General features: G+C 39.9%; 1 protein-coding gene across 1 annotated transcript; it reads left to right on the plus strand.

Annotated features, from left to right (window-relative positions):
• The first annotated feature begins 1,233 nt into the window (after nucleotides 1–1,233).
• Nucleotides 1,234–13,919, plus strand: LOC132838463 (monocarboxylate transporter 2-like). The gene is made up of 5 exons (XM_060858785.1): nucleotides 1,234–1,474; nucleotides 6,264–6,407; nucleotides 9,550–9,789; nucleotides 10,154–10,741; nucleotides 13,639–13,919. Exons 1-5 carry the CDS (start codon nucleotides 1,270–1,272, stop codon nucleotides 13,917–13,919), a joined length of 1,458 nt encoding a protein of 485 aa, XP_060714768.1. The 5' UTR covers nucleotides 1,234–1,269.
• Nucleotides 13,920–26,320: the final 12,401 nt, after the last annotated feature.

A 26,320-nucleotide genomic window follows, 5' to 3' on the forward strand; every position in this document is an offset into this window, starting at 1 on the left:
ATGACATTTCATTTACATTTATAGCATGGCAGAAGCTCTTATCCAGAACAACGTACAAAAGTGCTGTCTCTATCCAGGAATACAGTTCACTAGGTTACAGACTTAGACCACCATCAACCTGAATAAACTCTTGTCTGGACTTTTTAAATACACTTAAAAGAAATAGAAAAAATAAGTGCTAGTTTAAGCATTTCAGTAAGAGGTAGGTCTTCACTCGACGTTTGAAGATCGAGGACCTGGGACTCAGCCGTCCGGACGTCTACAGGAAGATCACCTCTGTTCCAGAAAAGAAAAGATTGTTTACATTCATGCATGAATTTTTTTCTTTTTTAATTTGTTGAAAAATCTGTCAAATATCTTATTGTTTTAGTGTTGAAGAGTTTCATTCGTCTTGGTAGTAGTTTTCCCTTAAGTATTATTTCAGAATCTATTAATTTTTACTTATTTTTTTTTTGGTAGAACGTATTTTTCATGCACATGCATATCATTTGAAAGTGTATAAATACATTTACTGGGAAATAATTTGGGATGTACCGGGTTGATTTTAATAATACATCCAATTCCAAGAAGATGGCTGTCCCTGTGCTCCTGTGCTGCCTTCTGTACTGGAGATTACAAAAAAAAGTGCAGGTTACAACTCAAAAGAGTAAAAAGTAATTATTATATGATTTTAAGGGAGTTACTTGTACATAAAAATACTAACCTTTAATCATGACAGCCTTTTCTTTTTCTTTGCAGTCTACATGATATTTTTAATTGTTTTTAAGGTTTTAAGCACCTTCACACACACACACACACACACACACACACACACACACACACACATGCACAGGGCAATTCAAACAATCTGCAGACTGAAAATCACAATATATCATTGAACTGATCACTGGTTTCTGACATACACACTGCATTATCTTTCTCTTTAAATATTATACATAGGAACTACATCATCCATGTTAGATACTAGTGCTAGATTTACATTTAATCTTCAGTCTCAATTCTGGAAGAACGAAGTGAAGTGTTACCCGAGCAAACTGCTCTAATTGGTGGATATTGTGCATTATAATGGAAAATACAGACCGTTATCAACTTGTTAATCATCGGTGGTAACCGGATGTCACATGCTATTGAGTAGCACTGTTAAGCACTGATTGACTTAGTGGAAAGTACGAAGGTCAACCTCTAGAGGAACCTCCTGGTCATCATCCTTAACCTTTCCCTCATTCCCTTCTCTTCCCTCTCACTTGCTTCCCTTTCCTCCGAGCGCTCATGGCCTCAGCTTCACGCTCCAGTCCTCCGGATGGTGGCTGGGGCTGGGTGGTGGTGTTCGGCGCCTTCATCTCCATCGGCTTCTCGTATGCGTTTCCCAAAGCCCTCACCATGTACTTCAAGGAGATCCAGCGCCACTTCGGTGTGTCCTACAGCCAGATCGCCTGGGTTTCCTCCATCATGATGGCCGTTATGTATGCAGGAGGTGAGACTTTTCAATCTTTTATAAGCACTGCAGGGTTTTTTTTTTTTTTTTTTGTGAGCTGATCCATGAATACTAATGTGTTTTAAACTTCACCGCTTTGGAACAGCTAATTGCTCGGGTGCTGCAAGAGCCTAAGCCGGATTAGTATTCAGTCTGTGGCGTGTGTTAGCGCACAGGTCTAGGGCTCTGTTCTTCATTAGTGGAATGTGAGAAAGGGCAAAACTGTAAAGTTTGTGGGATCATCAGGGCACATTGTCAGGAGGAGTTCGCTGGTATTGTTTATGGATTTTTTTTTTTTTATAGATGTTGTTGAGATGTGGTATGTTGGGTTCTTCCAGGGTTCTGGGTCACTACAGTAAGTGCTCTTAGCTTTCTAAAGGGGTTTGTACTTGGAACCCTGTCTGATAGGGAAACACTGTTGTAAGCTTTTCTCATACAATCTCTACTGGTCAAGCTGAGGAAACTTTAAGGGTTATCATTTAACCTTACATCCTAAGAGTGTAGAAGCTCATATCCAAAAAGTCATGATTTTCTCTCTCCAGGCAATCAATGTTTAACACGGTCACAGCTTGGGGGGGTGGGGGTGGGATATAGGGAGGGTGGAGTTGGGATGGGAGGGGGGTTCATTTACACTCTTTGAAATTTGTCCATAAGGGTTTATTGGATAATTATTATTCTACTGAACATTTTAATGAAATATAAACCCTTCACTGTTTGGTTCCACTGATCTTTTACGGTTCCTCTTGTGAAGAAAAACTTCCTGACTGGATTAGACGACCCTACAAAAAAAATGTTCAGAAGCATTAAGTAAAGAATAAAACATTTTAAAGGAAAATAATCAACATGAATACACTAAATACAGCAATGTAGGAGTAATTAGCACAAGGTGACAATATAAACAGCTACGTTTAGAAACGGAATAATAAAAGCAGAAACTCAACGATGGGACACTGATGGGATTAGCTGATAGGATTAGCAGCAAATTAGCATCAATTAGCATGGCCTTTTTCTTCTTATAAAATAGAACACCTTTCTTTATTTTTTAAAAGTGATAAATAAAGTGTTATATTATAGAGTTCTTACAGTCACAAGCCTCTTGGTCACTGAAAAACCACGTCAGCTATAAAAAAAAAACAAAAAAAACAACAACAACAACAAAAAAACTTCAAGAATAAAGAGTCCAAATATTATTTTATGTTTAAATACAAAACCGATTGAGTTGGTTCACGTTCATAAAATCGATGTTCTGAAGTGCTCTAAGGGTTAAATATTTATTTATTTATTTATTTATTAGATTTAAAGAGTCTCTGGTTTGTCATCACAATGCTTTTAAAAAGCAATAAAAATAGTCCAACAAAAAGGGATAAAGGTGCAGAGTGCTAAGGTTTTAGAGAAGCATCATCATTAACAGAGAGAGAGAGAGAGAGAGAGAGAGAGAGAGAGAGAGAGAGAGAGAGAGACAGAGTGAGTTCCCCTGTGTAATGGTGACGGCGTGGCTTCATCATAACGCCCTTGGCTTCTTTCCCAATGTCACCCTGCACGCACTGGAAGAAAGACAGCAGAAATTCATCACACGTGGACACCACTGCATTTTTTCCCCTTCATCGTCGCTCCCCTTGGGAAACACAGGATGTGTGATGACCCCCATCTTACTCAGGTGACTGGGATTTTAGGAGATATTGAAATCCCTCCTGAGGAAATGTCACCTCGTGATGAACTCCGATCCATTCGCTAATCCGCTGTGTTACTGATGCTCACGTTCTGCAGGGTTCCCCGTTTACACACAGGCTTCAGATAACTGCGTGGTTTTACTGGGTGTTTGTCCTGCGTTACGAGTACGAGGTACGAGGTACGAGGTACGAGGTGAAAAGCAAACTGAATTTTCAGTACATGGTTTTGTTCATTTTGCTATTTAATTCTTTCATTTTGTTTAACATCTATATATAGATATAGAATAAAGATACATATCAGTAATATATGTTCACTCCCCTCTTGAATCTCCTCCATTCACTAACTATAGGGGCACAAACTTTTGCACTCGTATGATCTCTGTATATAATTATGTAATGGAATGCATTTATGCAAAACTGCCGTTATATCAGTCTAATTTTTCCCCCCATGTTACTCATCACATTCAAATTGTAATGCATTTGGAAAAGAAATATTTTCCGTATACAAAAGTCTCTGACGAGGCAAAAAGAAGAAAACTCTTTGGTCTGCTTGTCTTCCTTTTTGCCTTTCCTCCTTTTTCCTCTCTCGGAGCGCCGGCTGAGTCGACGAGTGCTTTTTCCGTGCTCATGAAAGCGAGACCCGCCCAACATCATTTACAGCCTAACCACATAATCATAAAAGTTTTACAAGGCTGTAAGCACCCAAAATGAAGGATAACAACAGGCCATTAGCGTCTGTGATGCTGAAATAAATCATCCTTTCAAAACATAATCTCAGCAACTGATCATCAGCTTGTTGATTGTGGAGAGAGAGAGAGAGAGAGAGAGAGAGAGAGAGAGAGAGCGCTTCTCTTATGTGGTGCATCATGGGATCAGACAAACACACAAACAGCCCATAATGATGTTGTGATTAATCTTTTCTGGTTCGTCTTCGTCGTGGTGCCGTAAATTGCGTCTACGCGAGATGAGTCATCCGTAATTGACTTTATCAGAACAAAAATCTTGGACTTAGTTACTTGAATTATGCTATTTTCTCATCTGACAGACATTTTCCTCCTAATTCTTTTCCTAATAATCTCAAACAAACCACAACAATTTCAACTGAGCATTTTCCTGTTTTCTTATTAATTGGACAAAAAAAAATCCAATTTAAAAAAAACGGACTTGACCATGTGAGCTTCGTATCATACGTTTGTTTTTCCTTCCAAATACTTAATATTAACACAATCTAATATATTAAATCATTATCATATTAATTACATTAAATAATAAATTTTTTTTGTTAACCTCAAAGTCTGCATGACTGATTTACATTTAAATTTTACTTCAATTTCCAAAATATTTTCCCTTTAATCTCAAAACCCATCGTTTTTAGTCGGATTTATAATTTCTTTACTTATATTTAATCCCCTTTTAATATTATCTGATTAATCTCAAACAAAAGCAGCTTGTTTTTCATAGTAATCTCAATCAAGTACAGGTTTTTAAGTTAAATAAATAATTTTAAACATCCCGTTTTTTTTTGTTTCATTTTAAAGTCCATAATTTTACGTTACATTAACATTATTTCCCCTCAGTGTTTTCCTATTAATCTTAAACAAAACATTATTTTTAATTTGAGCAGGTAATTTTGTAAATAAATAAATAAATTATATATATATATATATATATATATATATATATATATATATATATATATATATATATATATATATATATATATATTTAGAAGTAGATATATATTTTTTTAAGTTGAACATTCTTTAGTTTATCTTACATTTTTAACTTGCCTAATGTTTCCCCATTAATCTCAGGCTATTGATGATTAATTGTTTACGACCCCCCCCCCCCCCCCCCCCAAAGTTTTTCCTAATAATCTTAACGCGTTTATAATTTTAAATTAAATATTAACTTTATATTTCCTTAATATTTTCCAAACATTTAAACACAAAGCCCATGACGTTTTAAATGTTTTTTTTTCTCCTAATTATAGTGATCGTGATCAAATGATTATTTTACGTAATATTACATTGACATTATTGCCTAAAGCTTTCCAATCACAAAAGGAATCATTTTGCAGGTGAACATACTTACAGTATGTCTTTATATATATATATATATATATATATATCTAAGTATATATAAACTGTATAACTGTATGTACTATATACTTTCAGTTTTTCTTAATATTTTCCAAATAATCTAAAACAAAGCCTATGATTTTAAGTTGAAACTGAAATTTTGGCTTATGTGATTTGTTTGTTTTAATTCTAGTGATATTTTTTTAATTTGCATTTAATCTTAACATCAGTTTATAAATTCTATCTAATTTTAAGTTGGACATGTTATTTTCTTCCCTCACATTTCCTTCCTTTCCCTTCCAACCTCAAACAAAGCTCACAGATCTACAAACACACTCAGTCGTATCTATAAGGTTTTTCCCAGCAACCTTTTTTTTTTTCCGTTTGCATGCAGCCATGTTATAATTACAGAGACTTTCACTGACCTTCTGAATCAAACACGGAATAGCGAACAGCTCGTTCCTTCATGACCGGCTCGCACCTTTTAAGCGATGTCCTCTTGGTAAAGAATTAGTTTTTAATTTCCTTCTTAAAAAAAATTAAAAAATAAAACAAAAAAAAATGACTTGCTGATTGATGTGGATAATTTAGTTGATAATTTTCCTCCACTGCAGTTGTTTTACATCACAGATCAAAGCAATATGAAACGTGACTGTAATCTAATAGGTGTCATCAAAAGTGTTTGCTCCTAAACTCGGAGAACGAGGTGAGATGAGATGAGAAGAGATGATGCAGTTTCCTGTCATGTCTGTCAGAGATTCGAGGCTTAATGCTGCTAAAGTAAAAAAGCTTGAATTTTCATCACAATATGCAAAATATCATGCAAATAAGACTCTCTCTCTTCTCTTCTCCTCTCTTCCTGCTGTTTAAATGCATTGTTCATAGCAGAACCGCAGAACTGTGATTTTTACGACAATACAGAAGTTCCCCAAGCTCAGTAATTATCTAATAAATAAAAAAAACTAAATAAATGTTGAGCGTGTGTTTAATTGTGCATTCGTACCTGTGTTAATTCCCCCTCATTCTGTCTGTGTTCAGGTCCAGTGAGCAGCGTGTTGGTGAACCGTTATGGCAGCAGGCCGGTGGTGATCACAGGAGGCCTCATGTGCAGCGTGTCCATGGTGGCGGCTTCCTTCAGCAGCACCATCACTCACTTGTACATATGCATCGGGATCGTCGGAGGTACTGAAGCCACTTGTTTCTTTCCTGTGTGCTGAAACACGATGTTGTTTTTTTTTTTTTTTATTTGTCATCCTTTTAGATTTAGAATTTTTGCTGCGCATGACATTATACTCAACATAGGAGTTGTTTTTAAAAGCTATTTTTATTTTTTATAAATAAAAAAAAAACAATCAATGCTTCACTCTATCAATTGTTATAACTCGTGCGTAATCCGTTTAAGCGGAGCATCCACTATACTGTACAAGTCGCAATGAATTTGCTGTTACCATAGCAACAACAAGGTATTAGGACAAGAGTGTTAATATAAACTGAAACTTGCAGCTAAAATCCTGACCCGATTGCAGTTAATAAACCTATTCGGCACCTTCTGACCAATCGGATTTGAGCATTCGGTGTTGCTGTGGTGGAATGCTTGTGTTTTCCTCTCAGCTACGTACAGTAGGTTCTTGCTACCGTCAAACTGAACTGCTGGAGGAAACCCTTCAGATTTACGGAGCGCTCTTCAGATTAGGATTTGGTCCATCTGAGTAAGGAAGTTGAGCTCCCTGGAGTGTGTGTGTAAATCGGAGCGTGTATAGGGAGGGCCGGAGTTCGGCTTGTTTATCGTTCTCCTGCCCTGCAGGTCTAGAAGTTTCTCTCAGGTTTCACTCAGGTCGGGTCACGCCTCAGGGAAAAGCTATCACTCTGTGGACCAGTCACTCATTGGATAACTCTATGTCCTTTGTTCTAGCTCTCTGCGTGTCGCTTTCTTTGGTGCCAGAAGTGCCGTTTATCTTTTCTCTTTCTCTCGCTGTCTTTCTTTGTCTCATTCACAACCCACCCTCTGATTTCCTATCTATCTATTGTTCTCTCAGTCTCTGATCTCTCTCTCTCTCTCTCTGGGTGTAATTAAGTCTGTACCGTCCTGGCTCGTCCCTCTAAGGGAAAGATTGTACATGCCAAAATGGTTACCCAGAGCGCTTGCCCACCGAGCCTCATTACCCAGCATCAGACTGCCATGGAGGATTTATGTGTGGATAAAGTGGGCATGGAAGTCCTTTCGAGACTCACAATGACCCTCTTGGTTTCTTTTTATTATTTCGAGGTCACAATCAATGAGGTAATGCTTTCAGTAAAGGATCCACATAGGAACCAAATCAGTTGTTATTTAAAAAAAAATGAGACTACCGTGACTTTATAAGCTCAGGATGTGCATTAGGTAACGTGTTTTGGCCTAAGGCACATGATAAGGTATTCCAGGTTTGGCGAATTCATCCCTCTCATTCATCACCATGACAGCGGAGACATACACTTAGATATATTTATATGAACCTGGAACATTCGCAGTCTCAGCAGCTCCAGGACATCACCTGACTTCGCTTACACTATACATTCATTTCATCTACACACAGGATGTAAGCGCACTCATTATGCAAGTTACATGTTTGCGGACGTCAACGTACACCAAATTACACCAAGATTTTTAAACACAGTCTTTTAACTGAGCACTGAGTTTTTGTTGGGTTGTTGTTTTGTTGTGTCCATGTTCAGCATTGAATGTTTTTGTCATGTCACACTCCACAGTAGGGGTTAATATGAAGCTCATATGAAAGTATGAGCTTCATATTAAACCCGAAATATAGTAGTACCAAAATATCCATAAGAAATCCTTCCAAAAGACAAAAATGATTAGTTTTGTTTCCACACATATGTTGAAAACGGTGACTAAAAATTGAAGTCGTTATCTTTAACCACAAAGATTCTGTGTAAAGTTATCGACAGAGAGAAAAACACACGTCTCACACTGAAACCCAAGAGAGTCTTGACTCATTTTAGATCAGACAATCAGCCAGAAAATCATTCATTTGTTTATACTGTTTGAAACTGTCCAATATGTCCATTTCTGAAATGGTTTATTAACAGTCTCTGCAACAGCAATGATAACAGACATGCACGAGGGATCAGCCTTGGTATTGTGCTGGTGTACTCACGACCTTCTGATCTACAGCTGAAAATCTCATCACTGAGCATCTACCCCCCTCCGTAAGCCTCTGAGGAAACTGATGACTTTGTCCCTTGGAAAACAATGGGAAGTGACCTGCGGTCTCCAAAAGAGACTTCATTACACCTGAAGAACACACAGCTCCAATAAGGATCATAGATCAGTTCTAAATTTTCCTTGGTCTGAACAGCTAACATTTACCTGCACCAGACACCGCTAACTAAACACCACTGCTCTGATCATTCTCTCTCACTCTCACTCATTTTCTACCGCTTATCCGAACTACCTCGGGTCACGGGGAGCCTGTGCCTATCTCAGGCGTCATCGGGCATCAAGGCAGGATACACCCTGGACGGAGTGCCAACCCATCGCAGGGCACACACACACACTCTCATTCACTCACGCAATCACACACTACGGACAATTTTTTCCAGAGATGCCAATCAACCTACCATGCATGTCTTTGGACCGGGGGAGGAAACCGGAGTACCTGGAGGAAACCCCCGAGGCACGGGGAGAACATGCAAACTCCACACACACAAGGCGGAGGCGGGAATCGAACCCTCAACCCTGGAGGTGTGAGGCGAACGTGCTAACCACTAAGCCACCGCGCCCCCCCCCGCTATGATCAGTTAGCAGTTAATTATTCTAAACGTATTCAAACATTACTGCAGATCCTCGTCAAGTCACTAAGTGTAAAACCTAATTGAATCCAAATAGAAAAAAAAATTCAAGGAATTTCTGCTTAGCTCTACAAAAAGCAGCTGTAATTAACGTGAGGCAGCAAAGGAGCATGAAGTCTTCATTCTGCAGATTTCTGAATAGTGGGAATATATCAATCCTACCTCAATCTCTCCTTCTTCATGCGTGATCCTGTTCAGTGAACGAGATGCTCGTTTAGAGAATGAGACAGCATTAAATTGGATTTTCTTTGGTAAAGAGAGTCTAATTTATTACCATTTACCTCGCAGATTCATTTGAGAAATTATTTCAGGTTCCGTTAATGAGTTTTTACTCAGCAATGTGAAATGAGATGGAACTCTAATGCCAACTGAGTGGGACTGGCCTTAATTTAATCACGGAGAGCGGCACGATTATGAACGCCAGTACCGGCTTTGAAAATGCAGCTCTTGTAACTTCCATCTTAATTTCCTCCCACAGGTCTCGGACTTTCCTTCAACCTCCAGCCGTCCCTGACTATAATAGGGAAGTACTTCCAGGTAAGGAGGCCCATCGCCAATGGACTCGCCATGGCAGGAAGTCCGGTTTTCCTCTGCACACTGGCACCGCTGAACCAGTTCCTGTTTGAACGTTTTGGATGGAGGGGAAGCTTCTGTATACTTGGAGCCATGTTGCTGAACTGCTGTGTGGCCGGATCACTAATGAGACCTCTGAATAACGGTAGGGATGTTAGATACCTTGCTGATACGAACCCTTGCAGCTTTTGTTATCATGTTCTGTGCAATTTTCAGTTTATCAAATCACCATGGCCCTTTGGTTACCTGTCCAAAATCCTACTTAGCTCATTTTCTTATACTTTTGAGTCATTTTTAATGAAATCCATACAGGATAAAAGCATGATAATGCAACCAACAGCTGAACTTCCATGGTATTGTGAGGTGGTCATGGGTTGGTCATGGGTTGTTAACCTCTCTCGGTCTCTCTAATGGTGGATTTTAGACTTTGTACAAAAGATGTAGCATCTAAAATGTGTTTGAAATCATATCAAGCATTTCTTAACCAATATCCTCTTGATCCCCATCAGTTGGTGGCCCTCGCAGACCAGAGACTAATGGAGCCGTGAAGCCAAATCATTGTGAAAATGGAACCCAGGTGCAAACCAAAGCGAAGAGGAGCTGCTTGGATAGTGTCAGCTGCTTCATGGACCTTTCTCTCTTTCGGCACCGTGGTTTTATCATCTACCTAATAGGAAACATACTAATGTTCTTTGGTTTTTTTGCCCCAATGATCTTCTTGGCACCGTACGCCAAGCACCGTGGCATGGACGAGTACTCGGCTGCCAGTTTGCTCTCTGCACTGGCGCTCGTGGACATGTTTGCCCGTCCAGGTACGGGTCTGCTTGCCAACACCGCCCGTGTGAGGCCCAGGGTCCAGTACCTCTTCAGCTTTGCCATTACGTACAACGGTGTGTGCCACCTGCTGTGCCCACTTGCTTCCGGTTACTGGGGGTTGGTGGCGTATGCAGTGTGTTATGGTGTGGTGTATGGCATGGTGTGTGCCCTGCTCTTCGAGTGCCTCATGGATGTGGTAGGACCGAGCAAGTTCTCCAGCGCCGTTGGACTAGTCACCATCTTTGAGTGCTGCCCGGTTCTTCTTGGCCCGCCCATTGCAGGTGAGTCGCAAATTGTTTGAAACACTGATGGTGATTTATACTCACACCAAATTAAAGCCACAGATTCTGTGGAAACATAAAAAAAAAAACTTTATTTACTTCTTAGTTCCAGTAGGCTTTAAATGGACCATGAAAAAATATACTGTTTCTTCTGTTCGTCTGTTCCTGTGCTTTGTCTAGTGCATCTTTATAGGTAACCTTATTGCCCACCGGAAGGTGCAATCTGGACTGGAGCTTTTCAAGTTTAGACTTTGCCCAGGAACCTTTAAATGAGAGAATGAAAATTCTTCAGATTGTTAAATTAGGATCAAAACTGTAAATGTTAAGTCAAATTTACATCAACACAGATATTTAGTTGAGAATATAAGCATGTAAAAAAAAAAGCGAAGATCTTACGTACTGTAGCACTTTTCTAGATCTGCCCACAAAGCGCTTTACAAAGCAATAAACCAGCGAATGTGTTTACACATTTGTTTTTTTTTTTTCATTCTATTCTCATTCCCTTCAAAGAAAAAAGGTCACAGTGTTTCAGGATGGCAAAAAGGAACAAAACCACACATGAATAAATCAGCATCTGTGTTCTTGCTCTCTCTCTCTCTCTCTCTCTCTTTCTCTCTCCTGCATGCATGACTAATGGAAGAACACAGGACAGGGTGGGAAAACCTGCCAGGGTATCATTATTGTAAGACATTCCAGCAGAATTGGATTATGGTTGGTGAGGGAGGCACCGCGGCTGCACATGTTGGGCCTCAGAAAACTGTGTGTGTGTGTGTATGTGTGTGTGTTAGCCGGGGGAGTGAGTTCGTAATTGGTCACGGTTATTTAGTGCGGCAAATCGGCCGCAGTCGCTCCGGCGTTCGGCCGCGTGAGGATTCGCCGCTGTGTGCAAATTATAGCAAGGTTTTTTCCAGTGCGAAGTAGCTGGGAGTGTAATGAAGTCTCTTTGCGCTTCTCACTCACTTTGGCCTTCGGTCCCTTCGGCAAATCGACACTAAGCTGCGAATGCTGCGAATGCTGCGAATGCTGCGAATGCTGCCTGTGGCATCTCTCTACTGTTCGTGTCCGCAAGCTGAGTAAACAGAGTGTGTTTCAGGTTAAAAAAAAGGACAAAATAGTAGACAAAATCCCACCTAGAGGAATAGATTCATCCAGATTTCTAATTAGGATAATCAGTGTGCAAATGTGCTTAAAAAAATGAGGAAGTGAACGAATTCCATATTCAATGTATATCCAAGATAGAGTTTAGACTGTACACTTCTGCTCGACATTTCTTCAACAGCGGTCAGTCTGTCCTCTGAGCAACAGTCCAACCCTCTGAGGTGAAAACACATTAAAGACAGCAGAGCCAAAGGTTATTCTGGCTCTCCTTGTTTCCCTTGCCATGTGTGTGAAGGGGATTTCATCTTCCCTTAAGCGCAACATAATTAAATGTTTCATGTATTTTCAGAAAATGCATTGAAGAACCGTCAGTGATGGAATGCTATGATTTTGCTGTGATTTTAAAGAGAAGGAGAAAAAGACCAAACCGACGATCCCAAGTGGTCCTCTTTTAGTCACCAAATAAAACTGTTCATAGAATCTCTTTAGAAGCCATTTCCAGCTTGTCCTGGATTTTGTATGAAGACCAACAGACCAAAATAAAACCTACTGTAGCAGCATCCAGAACTCCATGGCACATATTAGGGCAAGATGCGAATTTTATTCAAATCTTGTCCAAGATCATGACAACAATGTGGTGCAAAAAAAAAAAAAAACAGACTCCATTTTGATTCATATCAAACAAACTTTGTCATGCAGGACCTGGCAACCCGGTCCGCTTCGAGTTTAATGAAGCAGAAATATCTGTGCCTCATTGATCTGTTGCGAGACCTTGGTTCCGAGACCGGCATTTAATAGTAAATAAGCACCAGTGCTCACTTCTGTCCTCCCACTCATCTCCAGTGGAGCGCCAAAGTTATTACACCCCGCTATAGCGCATCTCCTTGTTACGTGTAGACTTTATCTGCCACTCCCCTCAACCTCGAGGTCAGCTTAATGAGGAAGAAGATAGGAAATGGCAGTAATTAGCCTTTCGCTTTGCCGTATTTTAATGAATCTCGGTTCATCCCCTCACTCATTAGACGCCCCGTGTGATCATTAAGCAATGAGTACATATGAGAGGAGGGGAAAAATAAGGCAACTTTAACAGATGGACTGGAATGACTGCCGCGCCAATCAAGCGCCCGACTTAATGAGGATTATGGACATCGGCGCACACCATCTCCCTGAAACACGGCACGCCACGATCAATCAAAACACGTCCGCTGATGTTGTTCGGGGTGATGGAGACCGAGGGGCAGCGTGAAACTCCCCCATCATCTTCTTCACATGGGAAGGACTCATTAGGAGCAGGGTTTTAATTGGTTTGGCTGCCCTGAAAGCTGACCCTCAGCTCTGCTGTGCCACCTGTTGGTCAGTTTGCATCTGCGCGAGGGCAGAAGGACGTTAGAAATATTTCATGGCTTAATATTTCCGAGGCCTTTGATGCGTTACACCTGTATTTAATCATCAATGAGCTTGTAAATATGGTCAGGGAAATTTTTCTTTAATGCCGGTGAACTACAATAAGACTTTTAGAAAGCAGTGCCTGGAACCGGCAAAAGACGGCGACTTCTAAACCAATAACTTCTCGCTAGATGCCTTTTTGTATGTGAGTCAAAATGCCTTTGTGTATGAAATTGGTTTCATTTGGGTTTTTCATGGTTTTGAAAGATAGATATTTCAAGAACTGTTCAGACAATAAACAAGAAAGGAAGAACAAAGCACAAACTTTTGGAAAAAAAAAACATGCATGTGACACTTAAACCTATCATTATTTCATAAGTCCTGGGGTTTGAACACTTGCTGTTTGTCTGCAGGTGCTCTGGTGGACATGTTCGGTGACTACAGCTACATGTTCTACATGTGTGGTGCTGTTCTGCTCACTGCTGGCCTTTTCCTCTTCGCCATGAACTACTACAACTACAGACGGAAGAACGCGGTGCGGCACGCTCAGGAAAATGGCGCTGAGCTGGCTGACAGGAACCTGCAGAATGAGCTAATGCACAGAGACAGTCGGACTAGTGATGGACAAAGCCAGGGCATGGGCTCTGGGACCCCTGGGGTCAGACTGTCAGAGACTGAAGACATCCCAGTGTAACATCAAGCAAGGGAATGGAACCATACCCAAATACAGCAGGTGTAGGAGTTTATAATAATTATCATGCATCAGTGCAAGGATTTGCATTGTTTGTTTGTTTGTTTGTTTGTTTTTTTTTTTTTTTTGGGGGGGGGGGGGGGTGTTTAATACTATTTAAAACAAACTTAAAAAAAAAAAAAAATTAGGTCTAATGCACATGTGATGCACAAAATACATCTTTGTGTAATGCCCTAAATGTCCACCAGGTATGTTATGTTAAACTGTAAATGTACATTTTACAATCAAGAATACTGAAGCTTTTGTACATTAAACAACTTTAGATGAAAACAACTTAAAGATATCAGGCATAATTTCATGTGAATGGGTGTCTGATACACCGGTGTAACTTAGGATCCATAAAAACACCGTAACAGTAAAATACTTATGTAGCTTTTCAAATCGGGCGTTACGTTAAATTGTAGTTTCAGGAACTTAACGTCATCTCAAACAATTCTGATCTCAAACAAAAGAACAGGATTTACGATAAGACAAAAGACTAAGTGACGCATTTATAGTGTAGATTTCTACAAGTGTATATAGTTTAATGTCCTGAACTTTAAGCAGGCAGAATTTCTGACGGTTACGATGCAGAAAATGTATTTTGTACAAATTTTCTAGTCAATGTAAAGTTTACAGGAAAGAAATTAGATAGAAACTAGATTTGTAAAGTTCGTCGTGACAAACTTTGATGTTGGCTTTGACGAGGCGAGTATTCGCAAAGGCCGGTGCTTTTTGGAGGCGAGTGGACATAAGGGTCAGTGTTACTTTTGGAGGCAAGTGGACAGAAAGATAGGGTGCTAAAACAATTGGAGGTAAGTGGAGACGAGCATGTGACGTCATCCGAATACTCTTGAGGAAGTTCTCCTTAGTGTGATGAGTGTTTTAATATATCACATGTCCATGTTGTGCTAATTATTTTTTCATGTGATGTCATGTGACGTGACCAGAATACATGTGAGGCAGTTCTCGTTGTGCTGAGTGTTTTGTCACAAGTCCATGTTGTGTTAATTTTTAATTTTCACGTTTTTAATTATCACGTGACATCATCAGAATACCCGTGAGGAAGTTCCTATTCCTAGTTCTTATTGTTCTGAGTGTTTTGATATGTCACAAAGTTTTTTGATTTTGCATATTTTGGAGGCGGGACTGCGGGACAACCGAAAGGCCAGTCGGTACACCAATTTAAACCTTTGTTCAGAGTATCTCCCTAAAGGAGCTGGCCAAGTTTGGTGTAGATAGTTCGAAAGCTTGCCGAGTTATAAACCTCCAAAGTTTATAATGGGAGTCTATGGGAAAAAAGGCCACTTTGAGACCCGGTACCTGAAGTACCGGTACTCGGATCGCTTAGAAAAGTAATAGCAACAAACTTCAGACCAGGGTCTACAACATATCTGAATTTGGTTCATTTGGCTCGAAAGCCCTAGGATTTTTGTCTAAGCTTAAATAGGAAAACAGAATGTTGGCTTCTACAAAGTGACATAATTAGTAATGTAGCTCTGTGTCGGGTTTAAAGACGTTATTTTGTTAAATTTCATATCCGAAAGAAATCGGATTTGCAGTTTAGTAAATGTGAAGTTTATAATCAAAGTCAAAGTTTAACATTAAAGACTCTCGGACTCGTTGGTCCTCTAGCAGGTTTAGAATCTGAGTTTTGTCCAGTGACCTAAATGTAAAGTTTACAGTAATAAACAACGACACTGAATCTTCAGGTCAGTGCAGGTTTTATTTATTTATTTATTTATTTATTTATTTGACTCATCACTGTATAAATCCGATCATGCTTCCTTTTGTTCTCTGCTGTTTTCTCATTTCTCAGGCACCTATCAGTGCTGATAACGTCAGGGTTTTTTATTTTATCCTCGACAACATTTCGAAGTGAGATTTATAACCATCTGGCAGTGAAACGTAAAGCGTTTAGAGAAATAAAAGTGAAAAGAGAAGCGAGAAAATAATCTGTACTTGTGACACGATAACACACAAATCATCACTCTTGCTGACACAGACACAACGTCTCTCTCCTTCTCTCTCTTCTCTCTCTTTCTCTCGCTCTGCCTAAACCTGAATCAACCTGAAATGTCTGGGGTTTTAAAACATTCAATGTTCAGATCAATGAACAACTCTGATGGATATGAGAGAGATATTAGTACCTATTAAACTGATACTTATTCACATACAATTAATCATCGGCATCCTTCTTAAAAACCGGAGGTATTGCAAGAAAGAACTTGACCACGAGTTATTAGAACCATACAACGAAGAACACCTAATGGCTACTGTACAGTATGGAGGTAGATCTGAGATGCTTTGAAGCTCTTTTGTGAAGTCTGGTGACCAAGTGGCAGAATATTTCAGCCAAAACGTGGCGGCTTCTGAAGCGGACCGATAACCGTGTCTCCAAACTTGTTAGACATTACAGGAAAAGACTCTGTGCTGTTGTCACCGGTACAGGTATGACAATATGTGGGGAAAAGTGCTCGGTTTGTTATGGGATCAATTTCATAAAGGGTGCCAATAATTCTGGAGGACGCCGTACTCGGGGTTGTTACAACTTTTAAGCAACATAGAAGTGAAGTAGAATCCAGTCCGAATACAGAGCTGAGCAATTAGGGGTTAAAGGTCAAGCTCAAGCTCAAACTTAAGCATCCAACATTGTGAGATTTGAACTCACAACCTTCTGGACATCAAAGACATTACAATGAGATGGAGAGAGAGGAAGAGAAGTCCAAAATGGCTCTTTTAGGAAAAATAGAGGAATGAAGGGTGTGTGTATGTGTGTGTGTATGTGTGTGTGTGTGTGTGTGTGTGTGTGAGAGAGAGAGAGAGAGAGAGAGAGAGAGAGAGAGAGAGAGAGAGAGAGAGAAAATGCCTTTGTGACTGTGTTCCACTTTCGCCAGGTGGGACAGCAGGAGTGATGAGAAGAGCCTGAGAGTGTCACTGGGCCACGCCCTTCAATCCCACCCTCCTTCAAAAGCACATAATAAATATACTCCATCATCATGGTCCTGGGGCAAATGCCGTCAGCACACACACACTCTCTCTCTCACTCTCTCTCTCACACACACACACACACACACACACACACACAAAGAGAGAGGGAATTAATTATAGATGTACATTAAATTACTTTCATTGCTTCCCTCACTTTCCAGATGGGACACACACACACACACAGCACACAAAGATGTGACTGATGAACCTGTGGTTCAGTGTTACCCATGGCAAGCATGTATACGCGCACACACACACACACACACACACACACACACTCAGAGAAAAACTTACTAAGGCTTTTGTATCAAGTGCATGTTTACATCATTCTACAGAGGTTTGTGTTGATCAGTAACCCTCACTGCTCTGTGCTCAGATTGGATTAATCAGATCTATGCTTTGATGAGGTTCTGCTGAGCTGTATGAGCTGTATGACTTGCTCAGCTTTAGGTTTAGATTGGATTTTGACCAGCTCTATGCTTGGACTTGGTCCTGCTCCATCCTATACTGCTCAAGTCTGTGACTACATTAGGTTCTGCCTTGCTTTACATTTAGATTGGATTGCTCAGCTCTATACTTCTATTGTATTCTTCTCAGCCTTTTGCATAAATTGGACCCTGCTCAGATTTCTGACTAATTTATATTCTTCTTTGCTTAGATTGGATTCTAAGCTTCAGGGACAGACTGGATTTTGCACAGCTCTGTGAGATTGGATTAAAACAGCTGTATATATCACTATTGTTGGTTAGATTGGAATGTGACTAAGTGCTATTCTTGGGCCTGATTGCCCTATAATTAGAATCAATTTTGCAGAACTCTATGATTAGATTGGATTTTGCAGAACTCTATGATTAGATTGGATTTTGCAGAACTCTATGATTAGATTGGATTTTGCAGAACTCTATGATTAGATTGGATTTGGCAGAACTCTATGATTAGATTGGATTTTGCTGAACTTTCTGATTAAACTGAATTTTTCAGAACCTCCTAATTAGATTAGATCTTGCAGAACTCTAATTTAGTCTGTTTTTATCTATTATTAGATCGGATGCTGCTCAGCGTCACTGACTCTCTAAAGTCTGCTCGGCTCTGTGCGTCGATTAGACTGCTGTTATCAAAACTTTTTTTTTTGACTCACATATTAATTATTTTCTCTCAGGTTAACACCTGTCTCTCTCTCTCTCTCTCTCTCTCTCTCTCTCTCTCTCTCTCTCTCATAATTAATGGCGTGTAAACAGATGTTCAGTGGGGTCTGCAGATTTTTGTGGCCAGTCTATTCTAATGGGCTACATATGGCTAAGAGGTGTGTGTGTGTGTGTGTGTGTGTGTCTCTGTGGCAGGTGTTACACTTCCCAAATGCCTGGCCTCCATCAGCAGCATCTCTACTCATCCTTACACATCTTCATCTCTCTCTCTCTCTCTCTCTCTCTCTCTCTCTTTTTAAAGCATTTAAGTTCTTAGTACATCAGACAAACGTGTTCAGTCTTTAAACATTTATTTGTGTCTTTCTACTTCGCAATTCTCCGTCAGCTACAATTTTGAACGACCGCAAAACACGCTAGTTCCTGTCATGTCTTCACCGTGATTGGTTGATCAGGGGCCAATCAGTGACCAGGCATTATTCGTATTCTAAAAGAAAATCTTATTGATTTAAACTAATAACATCACACTTTGAAAGCGAGCCTATGGTATAACACCACAACGCTTTCATGTTGGTGGTTAAGGTTCTGGGACGTACTCGGAAGTCGCTCTTGCTCGGTGTAACAGGATATTTTGTGTAAGTTCTTCATAACGAGATCATTTTTGCAGAAGCGCCACATGATCTGTTCTTCTCTGTGTCACAAATCAAACGCTGTTCTCCTGTTTCCTCTGTTCTGTGTGTGACAGCAGCTCCCTGAACACCGTCTCCGGCTTTATCCTGACCACACGCCCGGGACGCAACACCTCCCTTCCGCTCACTCTCTCACTCACACACACACATACACACAGTCCCTGAACTGTAGGTATCATGTGTCTCTGCACCGACGCTCGATAGAGCTCATTTTTACAGTGGAGATTATTTAGTGTAATTGGGCCTTGTGTGGTAATGACCTTGCAACTTTTCCCCCTCTTTCTTCCTCCCTGCAAATTGGAGAAGGGAAATCTGGTTTGACACGAAGCCCAGAAGATGTATTAGCGTGCTATGGTAACTGCCTGCTGCAATAAGGTCGCTGTGGAAGTGTGTAATTAGTGTGTGGTGGCCTTCCCTCAGGAACGGCTTTTTATTATCTCAATATGTCATAGGACAGGAGAGAGAGAGAGAGAGAGAGAGAGAGAGAGAGCTGTAAGAGAATAAATATAATAATAAACAATAATAATATTAATAATGATGGTAGTAATAATAATGATCTGGTTTTTATATAACAGGAGAATAAAATGTACAGTATTTCACCTTCTAAGCGAATCCCTCACATTATCCACACACTTTTTAATAATCGCCTCATGGTGCTTTGTGAGTGCAGTTCAAAAGCCTAAAAGAGAGCGAATAAGGACCAGGAGCATGAAGTGAACTTGTTTTTGATCCCGTTTCCAACTTCATTAAACCCTTCTGAGTGTTTTAGAATCACGGTCGACCGGGTTAAAGACAGCGAAATGAAAATCACAAAGCGTTGCTCTCGCATGACGTGACAGATTTTGAGTGAAACGGACTTCACCTTGAAGGGGAAGAGGTGAAGCACCACATGATGATATTGTTTGGTAGACGTTTCCTCATCCACGTGTGCATGGTGAGATTTACCAAAAAAAAAAAAAAAGAAGAAGAAGAAGAAGAAGAAGAAAAGATGTTTCAAATAAAGTTTTCAAAAAGAGCTCTATATATATATAGAACTTCATAAGATGTAAACATTACACTTCATAATGTCAGGCTAAATAACCACTATCGTACCAACATAACACATTATAACATCTCAGCTATGACATCATAACGTCAGGCTATGCAACACATTACAACATCTCAGCTACGCAACACATTACAACATCTCAGCTATGACATCATAACATGAGGCTACGCAACACATTACAACATCTCAGCTATGACATCATAACGTCAGGCTACGCAACACATTACAACATCTCAGCTATGACATCATAACGTCAGGCTACGCAACACATTATAACATCTCAGCTACGCAACACATTACAACATCTCAGCTATGGCATCATAACGTCAGGCTACGCAACACATTACAACATCTCAGCTATGACATCATAACATCAGGCTATGCAACACATTACAACATCTCAGCTACGCAACACATTACAACATCTCAGCTATGACATCATAACGTCAGGCTACGCAACACATTACAACATCTCAGCTATGACATCATAACGTCAGGCTACGCAACACATTATAACATCTCAGCTACGCAACACATTACAACATCTCAGCTATGACATCATAACGTCAGGCTACGCAACACATTACAACATCTCAGCTATGACATCATAACGTCAGGCTACGCAACACATTATAACATCTCAGCTATGACATCATAACGTCAGGCTACGCAACACATTACAACATCTCAGCTATGACATCATAACGTCAGGCTACGCAACACATTATAACATCTCAGCTACGCAACACATTACAACATCTCAGCTATGTCATCATAACGTCAGGCTACGCAACACATTATAACATCTCAGCTACGCAACACATTACAACATCTCAGCTATGACATCATAACGTCAGGCTACGCAACACATTATAACATCTCAGCTACGACATCATCAAAGAAGAAGAAGAAGAAGAAAAGATGTTTCAGATAAAGTTTTCAAAAAGAGCTCTATATATACATAGAACTTCATAAGATGTAAACATTACACTTCATAATGTCAGGCTAAATAACCACTATCGTACCAACATAACACATTATAACATCTCAGCTACGACATCATAACGTCAGGCTACGCAACACATTACAACATCTCAGCTATGACATCATAACGTCAGGCTACGCAACACATTACAACATCTCAGCTATGACATCATAACGTCAGGCTACGCAACACATTATAACATCTCAGCTACGCAACACATTACAACATCTCAGCTATGACATCATAACGTCAGGCTACGCAACACATTATAACATCTCAGCTACGCAACACATTACAACATCTCAGCTATGACATCATAACGTCAGGCTACGCAACACATTATAACATCTCAGCTACGACATCATCAAAGAAGAAGAAGAAGAAGAAAAGATGTTTCAGATAAAGTTTTCAAAAAGAGCTCTATATATACATAGAACTTCATAAGATGTAAACATTACACTTCATAATGTCAGGCTCAATAACCACTATCGTACCAACATAACACATTATAACATCTCAGCTACGACATCATAACGTCAGGCTACGCAACACATTACAACATCTCAGCTATGACATCATAACGTCAGGCTACGCAACACATTACAACATCTCAGCTATGACATCATAACGTCAGGCTACGCAACACATTACAACATCTCAGCTATGACATCATAACGTCAGGCTACGCAACACATTATAACATCTCAGCTACGCAACACATTACAACATCTCAGCTATGACATCATAACGTCAGGCTACGCAACACATTATAACATCTCAGCTACGCAACACATTACAACATCTCAGCTATGACATCATAACGTCAGGCTACGCAACACATTATAACATCTCAGCTACGACATCATCAAAGAAGAAGAAGAAGAAGAAAAGATGTTTCAGATAAAGTTTTCAAAAAGAGCTCTATATATACATAGAACTTCATAAGATGTAAACATTACACTTCATAATGTCAGGCTAAATAACCACTATCGTACCAACATAACACATTATAACATCTCAGCTACGACATCTTAACGTCAGGCTACGCAACACATTACAACATCTCAGCTATGACATCATAACGTCAGGCTACGCAACACATTACAACATCTCAGCTATGACATCATAACGTCAGGCTACGCAACACATTACAACATCTCAGCTATGACATCATAACGTCAGGCTACGCAACACATTATAACATCTCAGCTACGCAACACATTACAACATCTCAGCTATGACATCATAACGTCAGGCTACGCAACACATTATAACATCTCAGCTATGACATCATAACGTCAGGCTACGCAACACATTATAACATCTCAGCTACGCAACACATTACAACATCTCAGCTATGACATCATAACGTCAGGCTACGCAACACTTTATAACATCTCAGCTACGCAACACATTACAACATCTCAGCTACGACATCATAACGTCAGGCTACGCAACACATTATAACATCTCAGCTACGACATCATAACGTCAGGCTACGCAACACATTATAACATCTCAGCTACGCAACACATTACAACATCTCAACTACGACATCATAACGTCAGGCTGCACAACATGATATAATATATCAGCTACAACATCATAACGTCAGGCTACTCAACACATTATAACATCTCAGCTACGACATCATAACATTATAATATGTAATTCAAATTCAAAATATCAGAACAATATATACAATAGTAAACAATAATTAGTAACCAAGGTAGTGTTGAGTGTGGTGCAGTGATGTGTGTGTGTCTGGTCATATATATATTATTACAGTGCAGTGATGTGTGTGTGTCTGGTCATATATATATTATTACAGTGCAGGATGTGTGTGTCTGGTCATATATATATTATTACAGTGCAGGATGTGTGTGTGTCTGGTCATATATATATTATTACAGTGCAGGATGTGTGTGTGTCTGGTCATATGTATATTATTACAGTGCAGTGATGTGTGTGTGTCTGGTCATATATATATTATTACAGTGCAGTGATGTGTGTGTGTCTGGTCATATATATATTATTACAGTGCAGGATGTGTGTGTCTGGTCATATATATATTATTACAGTGCAGTGATGTGTGTGTGTCTGGTCATATATATATTATTACAGTGCAGTGATGTGTGTGTGTCTGGTCATATATATATTATTACAGTGCAGGATGTGTGTGTCTGGTCATATATATATTATTACAGTGCAGTGATGTGTGTGTGTGTGTCTGGTCATATATATATTATTACAGTGCAGTGATGTGTGTGTCTGGTCATATATATATTATTACAGTGCAGTGATGTGTGTGTGTCTGGTCATATATATATTATTACAGTGCAGTGATGTGTGTGTGTCTGGTCATATATATATTATTACAGTGCAGTGATGTGTGTGTGTGTCTGGTCATATATATATTATTACAGTGCAGGATGTGTGTGTCTGGTCATATATATATTAGTACAGTGCAGTGATGTGTGTGTGTCTGGTCATATATATATTATTACAGTGCAGTGATGTGTGTGTGTCTGGTCATATATATATTATTACAGTGCAGTGATGTGTGTGTCTGATCATATATATTATTACAGTGCAGGATGTGTGTGTGTGTCTGGTCATATATATATTACTACAGTGCAGGATGTGTGTGTGGTGTCTGATCAGTCGTGTTTAAAATATCTCTCTGATTTCTGTGGAAATATTTCCCAGCCTGTTTATTTGGACACTAGAGTTCACTCTTGCTCCACTGTACAAAGCCTCATGTTTAACATGTAAGACCAAACGCATGACCCCGACCCCGGGTGCCGCGCCACGCAGGAGTGATGAATAACACAAGCTTTTCTTTCCACTGACACGGAGACACAGAGGCAGACACACCGACAAAGCGAGAAGAAGCCTGGTGTTAGACTCGAGATGCCGAGCGACCGACGCAGAGGGTCTCTCCACCTCGTACAGTGACTTTTTACAGACGTTACACGAGCGTAACCATCAACAGATCAAAAAACAAATGACATGTTATTCTTGTTCCTAGTAAATAAATTATAATAGCAAGCAAACTGTGGTGTTAGAGGAATAAAACAGTGTTGAACACACTGTTAATTAACATCAGGTTGTTCACACAAGAACCGTCTGATCTCACAACAGACTCACTGATTATTTTCCCCAGTGTTTTATTCCTTACAATGGAACGTGAGAAATCTATAAGACGATTATCATCATCTCACTGCGTGATGCAGCTTTAGTGCTCAAGTGAGGTATTAAAAACAAACGTCCCAGACATCTCTTGTATGTAAAGTCACTGTATGAGACGTATCACGCTTCCTTCTCCTAAGATGCTACTAAAAAAGTAAAAAAAAAATTTTCTCCATCAGAACCAGGTCCATTTCCATCTCCTGCTCTCAGTAAGGAACCCTTGAAGAATCCCCTCGGTTTATCTAATCTCGTACGTAGTGCATTTAGATAGAGCGTATTATCGGAGCCATTTGGGATTCAGGACTTGTTTCCCATTTTAAGCGACCCCTAATGTTTTAAACGTTCTAACAGGATTTAGATCGTCCTCTTCACCGGTTGACAGGCGCACAAAGAGCCTCAACTAGAAGGAGTGTAAATTAAAATTCTGCAAGAGAACATGATAATTTTTTTCCCCTCCGTTGATCGGCGCGCGCGTTGTTGTGGGCATTAAGGCTTGATTAGTGCTGACACGATGGCCGGGCCCTGAAAACAAAGCTGTGCGCTGTGCATATTAAATGTAGCGCACATATTAAATATAGCACAGATCCTGAGGAGGGAATGAAAACCGTTTCAGGTTAAATATATTACACAAATGCATCTGGACTGGATTTCTGTCTCGTACGGATGTGCTCACGTTCCTCGTCCGTTCGTTTGCAGTTTGATTCCGAGAATGAAGAGAGATTAAAGGTTTTGCTGAACCCCTGAATGCTCACGGCTGCTCAGGAGAAGGAGGAAGGCACATGAGGTTTGTTAGAGGTACTTAAGGGAAATAAGAGCAGCGACTGCAATCGTCTGCAGGTCCGTCGGTTTTAGCGTCTTTTTTAGCGGTCAAAAGTTTTGTCTTTTTTAAATCTGAAAGCATTAAACAAACCCTGGAGCCCTGAAGGATCGAGAAACTTCCTGGAAGTGATCTAGTCTGAACGGAGTGACAGGCGAAAGTACGCTAATGATTACAAGTTTATTTATTAATAAATGTCAGAATATTTATACATAATAATTTTAACATACTGACTGGAACAATGTGCTGAAACTGGAGACTCCTTCCATTATATATTGTCAAAACATCTCCCTTACTGTAATAATTTAAAGCCATGTATAATAATAATAATAATGTTAGAATGAGTGAGTAATTATATAAACCTAGAAAAAGTAAACAATTCCATTGGATTCAGTTCTCAAAAAATTCTATACAAATTCTGTCAAAAACCTTTTTTGTGTATGTGTGTGTGTGTGCGTGTGCTTGTGTGTGCGTGCGCGCGTATTAAACTATCTACACTTTAAAAACAAATACAAACAGAACTTTAATATGAACAGAATACACTTCAGGTTCGCCATATCTTAATAATAAATAAATAAAAGTAGATATTCTCCATAAAAACTTGCTAGAAATTCTGACCAATCAGAATAGAGAATTCAGAACAAGAGCAGATCCTGTGCTTATATCAAACTTCTTCAGGTCAGGATGTAAATCCATCGCACAAAAGAGGGAAAGCTTCCCCTGACCATCACTTCAATAATGTGTCTGTATCTCTCTCTCTCTCTCTCTCTCTCTCTCTCTCTCTCTCTCTCACACACACACACACACACACACGGGGAAGTGTGAACATTTTTGGCCATATCTGAGCTCTTTTCTCACTTCATGTCATTTTGAGGCCAGCTCTCCCAGGAGACTCACACTGCCTCGAGCCTGCCGGGTGTAACACATGGGCTCTGCCACGGCCCTTTCTTTCACAGCTACAGAACCGCTCGCTTTTATGCAAATCATATTAATAAATTTGCTCCAAAGTTGCTCTAAGGATTTCCACTGTCGCTAGCGGAGGGTGACAGGGAAAGCGTGAATAATCCCTTTTGTTCAGCTACGGCTCAGTGTGAATCCTCCTCCTGTGTGTGTGTGTGTGTGTGTGTGTGTGTGTGTGTGTGAGAGAGAGAGAGACTACATGCATGTTGTCACAGCCTACACTTAAACAGACCTTGGTGTCCACATAAATCTGCATGTTAACTAAAAACAGGCAGCTTTTTTCCCTCTGATTATTATAATTGTTGTGAACATTTCGAGGTGAAAACTGAAAATGACTCGCTTTGGCCTCGAGAAGATGAAATCATTCATGCTTTGTTTTTTTTTTTTGAAATCTTATCATTTGGTTTGGTGTCCTGTTGAAGCATAAGACACGTGGTTAATTAAAGAGCTCGGAGATCTCCAGAGTGATGAGCGATCCCTATAATCACGTTACGGACATTCGGAAAGAAAGAAATCTGATGAAGGATTAGATACGAATACA

The sequence above is a fragment of the Tachysurus vachellii genome, chromosome 22, assembly GCF_030014155.1.
Source record: "Tachysurus vachellii isolate PV-2020 chromosome 22, HZAU_Pvac_v1, whole genome shotgun sequence".
Classification (NCBI taxonomy): domain Eukaryota; kingdom Metazoa; phylum Chordata; class Actinopteri; order Siluriformes; family Bagridae; genus Tachysurus; species Tachysurus vachellii.